The sequence below is a fragment of the Octopus sinensis genome, linkage group LG8 (genome assembly GCF_006345805.1).
Source record: "Octopus sinensis linkage group LG8, ASM634580v1, whole genome shotgun sequence".
In the NCBI taxonomy this organism is placed as follows: domain Eukaryota; kingdom Metazoa; phylum Mollusca; class Cephalopoda; order Octopoda; family Octopodidae; genus Octopus; species Octopus sinensis.
In genome coordinates, this window is record NC_043004.1 from 12,346,381 (window position 1) to 12,351,664 (window position 5,284).

The 5,284-nt window shown below is 37.8% G+C and overlaps 1 protein-coding gene across 1 annotated transcript in view; it reads left to right on the forward strand.

The window, feature by feature from the left end:
- Positions 1 to 4,362, forward strand: part of LOC115214964 (semaphorin-2A) — a 488,260-nt gene extending 483,898 nt beyond the window's left edge. The window contains exons 17-19 of the mRNA XM_029784060.2: positions 1,103 to 1,348; positions 3,006 to 3,094; positions 4,234 to 4,362. Coding sequence (XP_029639920.1) covers positions 1,103 to 1,348; positions 3,006 to 3,094; positions 4,234 to 4,308 — 410 coding nt within the window. The 3' untranslated portion in view covers positions 4,309 to 4,362. The remainder of the gene's footprint in view (positions 1 to 1,102; positions 1,349 to 3,005; positions 3,095 to 4,233) is intronic.
- Positions 4,363 to 5,284: the final 922 nt, after the last annotated feature.

Genomic DNA, 5,284 nt, shown 5'->3' on the forward strand with positions numbered 1-5,284 from the left:
TGATGATGATGATATAAACTGAATGGGCATTCAGTTGGCTATAAGGGTTAGGGTTCCCATTGATATGATCAATGAAACAGCCAGCTCATGAAATTAATGTGTAAGTGGCTGAGCACTCCATTGACACACGGACCCATAATGTAGTTCTGATGGGGATTCAGCATGGTGCAAAATTTGACAAGGCTGGCCCTTTGAAATACAGGTACTGCTCATTTTTGCCAGCTGTGTAGACTTGAGCAATGTGAAATAAAGTGCCTTGCTCAAGGACACGATGTGCTGCTTGGGATTGAACTCACGACCTTATGATGATGAGCCAAATACCCTAACCATTATGCCATGCATGTGTGCACGTGTAACTGTTTTCTTTCCTTGACATCATGTGATAGTCGTAAACAAGTGTCACCACCATGCAAACAGGGTCCTTCTTTTCCAGTTATTCTGGTCACTGGAAAATCTTCCATTACTTGGAAACAGGTAAGGGTTTGTGACTTGAAGGGCATCCAGCTATCAGAAATCTTCCTCAACAAATTCTGTCCAACCCATTCAAGCATTAGGTGGAGGTGCGTGGCTTAGTGGCTAGGGTGTTGGTTTCATGATTGTAAGCTTGCAGTTTTGATTCTTGGACCGGACAATGGGCAATGTCCTTGAGGAAAACACTGTTTCATGTTGCTCCAGTCCACTCAGCTGGCAAAAATGAGTAATCCTGTAAAGGACTGGTGTCCCATTCAGGTGGAGAATACATACGCCATTGAAACCGGGGAAATTGGCCCCTTAAGTTTATAGGGAAGGAACTTTATTTGTGTTTTCACATTCAACCATGCCAGTATGGAAATGGATGTTAAATGAAGAAGTAGATGATGATGATGATGACTGATGATGATGATTATTATTATTATTATTATTGTTATTATTATTACTATTATTATTATTATTATTATTATTATTATTCGAGCATTGAAATGTGAACACTAAAATTATGGCGATAATAACTATGTATGTTTTAGTAGCAACTGAGTCCGTATTTCTTTGTTTGTTTCACAATTCATCAAGCTGTTTATTTGTCTTCCTGTTGAACTTTCTACAAACTTCTTTTTATTTCCAGAATCTCGTACTGTAAATGTATCTGTTGGGACATCGTTCCGACTAAGATTAAGCTACAAAATCTGTGTTGAAGGCCCAGTAAAATGGAAAAAAAACGAGACAGTACTTTGTCCCGGTAATGAGTACTTAATGGCACAAGATAATTCACTAATTCTACAAAACATTCACATTGGTCACCAAGGCCACTACCAGGCGGAAGACCGACACAACGCAGTAGTTTCACAATACATTGTTAACATACGCAAAGGTCAGTTACTGGGTTTTTTTATTGATTACATTTTGTTATTGTTGTTGTATTTTAGGCCCTATCCATTTCTGTAGGGGCCTCTTTTAGTCTTAGGGATCACCATGGGTTTCAGAACCTAGAAAGTCAACCCACTTGAAATTGTTTGCCAACTGGTTGCTTGTGCTGCTCTCTGCATGAACATCTTTTGTATCAGAAGCTGCTTTAGACCTATTGGGCAAGTGTCTTCTACTATAGCCTTGGGCCAACTAAAGCCTTGTGAGTGGATTTGGTAGATGGAAACTGAAAGAAGCCCATCATATATGTGTGTGTGTGTATATATATATATATATATGTGTGTGTGTGTGTGTATGTCTATGTTTGTCCCCCCCAACATTGCTTGACAACCGGTGCTGGTGTGTTTACATCCCCGTCACTTAGGGGTTCGACAAAAGAGACCGATAGAATAAGTACTAGGCTTAGAAAGAAAAAGTCCTGGGTCGATTTGCTCAACTGAAGGCGGTGCTCCAGCATGGCTGCAGTCAAATGACTGAAACAAATAAAAAAGAATATGTATGTTTGTGTGTGTGTATGTGTATATATATATATATATATATATATATATATATATATATATATATATATATGTATGTATGTATCAATTTGATGACGTTTTGAGAGCTTCGGGAGAGGGCTCCAACACTGATGTCATCAACCTTGATTTCAGCAAGGCCTTTGACAGGGTTGATCATAAGATTCTCGTGAAAAAAAAAGACTATCCAGCATTGGTGTCCTTGGAAAGTTACTACAGTGGATCAAGTGTTTCCTGACAGACAGAACCCAACACATTGTAGTTGAAGAAGTAAACTCAAGCTCAGCCCAAGTCAGTAGTGGTGTTCCACAAGGCACAGTGTTGGGTCCTGGCTTCCCAGACCCCGGTCGAACCGTCCAACCCGTGCTAGCACGGAAAACGGACGTTAAACGATGATGATGATGATGATATGTATATGTGTATGTATGTTTGTGTGTGTGTATATGTATGTTTGGGTGGGTGTGTATGTATGTGTGTATATATATATATATATATATGTATGTTCATGCTCTTGGTGTGTTGAATTATTTTTTGAGAACAATTCTTGGTGGTCGATTCCCTTTGCGGATCTATATCTAGCGTAAGAACATCCACATAGTGGATTCTCTCTTATAGTTATGTATGTATCGCTTTGATGACATTTTGAGAGCTTTGGGAGAGGGCTCCAACACTGATGTCATCTACCTTGATTTCAGCAAGGCCTTTGACAGGGTTGATCATAAGATTCTCGTGAAAAAAAAGACTATCCAGCATTGGTGTCCTTGGAAAGTTACTACAATGGATCGATTGTTTCCTGACAGACAGACAACCAACACATTGGAGTCGAAGGAGTAAACTCAATCTCAGCCCAAGTCAGTAGTGGTGTTCTACAAGGCACTGTGTTGGGCCCACTTCTTCTCATCATCTGCATCAATGACATTACTGACATCATCAAGCACAGCAACATAAGAATCATTGCAGATGATTCCAAGTTCCAGAAGGTCATCAATGAAGTGGGTGACCGAACTCAACATATATGTGTATGTGTATGCCTGTATGTATGTATGTATGTGTGTATGTATGTTTTATCTTTATTCATTTATTTTTCAGGCAAGGAAGATATTGAGAAAGATTGGATGCTGAAGTTCCAAGAATGGTGCGACTTATTTGAGGATTACAAAAGAGAACGTGACAAATGGGTAAGTGTCTTGCTTTTAAATTCGCCATCATTGTCTTTATTGCTGCATCACCACCACCACCACCACCACTACTGCTTCTACTACTACCAACACTATTGCTTTCACCATCGTAATCATCACTGTGATCATTGCATATTATTGTCATTATTACCATGAACAAACATTGTTATCTTCATCTTAATTATTATTATCATCATCATAGGGACAGGAGTGACTGTGTGGTAAGCTTGCTTACCAACCACATGGTTCTGGGTTCAGTCCCACTGTGTGGCACCTTGGGCAAGTGTCTTCTACTATAGCCTCGGGCTGACCAAAGCCTTGTGAGTGGATTTGGTAGACGGAAACTGAAAGAAGCCCATAGTATATATATATATATGTGTGTGTGTGTGTATATGTTTGTGTTTCTCACCACCACCCCCAACATCGCTTGACAACCGATTCTGGTTTGTTTGTGTCCCCATAACTTAGCGGTTCGGCAAAAGAGACCAATAGAATAAGTACTAGGCTTACAAAGAATAAGTCCTGGGGTCGATTTGCTTGACTAAAAGTGGTGCTCCAGCATGGCCACAGTCAAATGACTGAAACGAGTAAAAGAGTATCTTTATCATCATGAACATTATCAACTTTTATATCTCAGTTTCATCCTTGGCATAAAGAAAATCATCACCATCATCACAAGCATTTTCATCATCATCATTGTTATCATCATTGACACCATCATCCTTACAATCACCACCATCACAAGTATTCTCATCATCATCATTATCATCCTCATTATTGGTGGCACGTAAAAGCACCCACTACACTCTCAGAGTGGTTGGCATTAGGAAGGGCATCCAGCTATAGAAATTCTGCCAGATCTAGATTGGAGCCTTGTGCAGCCATATAGTTCACCAGTCCTCAGTCAATCCGTCCAACCCATGCCAGCATGGAAAGCAGACGTTAAACAATGATGATGATGATAACACTATCACCCTTACAACTACCATGACAAGCATTTTCATCATCATTGTTATCATCTTCATTATGATTATTATTATTATTATTATTAATTAACACATGACTCAACATATCCAAATCTAAATATATAAATATATAATTATTTTCCCTTTTTTTTTTCCTCTCTCTCTCTTTTTCAGACAAACAACTGCCACACAGGCAATGCTGATATCAACAGTAACACCATCAATGCCATCCCGCAGAACAGAAACTGAATTCCTTTAAAAAAAAAAAATTAACAAAAATTTTAAATTAAAAAAAAAATTTAATTTTAAAAAAGAATCAAAAGAAATAAAGAAGATATATACATATATATATATGTGTGTGTGCGTGTGTGTGTATATGTATATATACATATATATATGCGTGTGTGTGTATAAATCAAATGTGTTTTTTTATACAGCAAAATAACATCCATATATATATATGTGTGTGTATATATATGTATGTTTAAATATGTATATATATGTATATATATATATATATATATATGTTTATATATATACACACACACACTATATATATATACATGTATAATATATATATGCATATATATATATATAGACACATACACACAAGCATACATACCTCCCCCCCTACTCTTACTACTGTTACTACTACTACTACCACTACCACCATTACTACTGTTAATACTACTACTACTACTACTACTACAAATGATGTTGTGTCTTTGATGACACTGTTGTCTTCTGTGATAGTGCCAGGACAAATCGGCTTTTTTTCATTCCTGCCACTGGATGATAAAAAAAAACAAATTTAAAAACTGAAAAAAAAAACAAAAACGGCCCGCCATCAGCCCACCAACACCATTTCTGCCATCGCCACTGCTGCTGCTGTTGCTGCCAATAACCAAAAAAGGAAAAACAGAACAACCAGCAGCAGCAGCAACAATAACAACAACAACAACAACAACTTGAGTAACAGACAGTATGAGTAAAAGTAACAACAACAACAACAGCTGTTGCTGCAACACATATACAACAACGCCACACTAATCCTAATCCCTAATCCCTAACCCTTAACCCTTTCAGCCTTTCCATCATCCCACCTGTCAATTCCTATAAGTTCATCTTTTATTCTATTTCCTGTTATCTTTACGTCTTTCTCTTCCGATCTTTTTATCTTCTTCTCTTCTGCATCATCCTTTTCAACCCCAAACAAACCATCGCA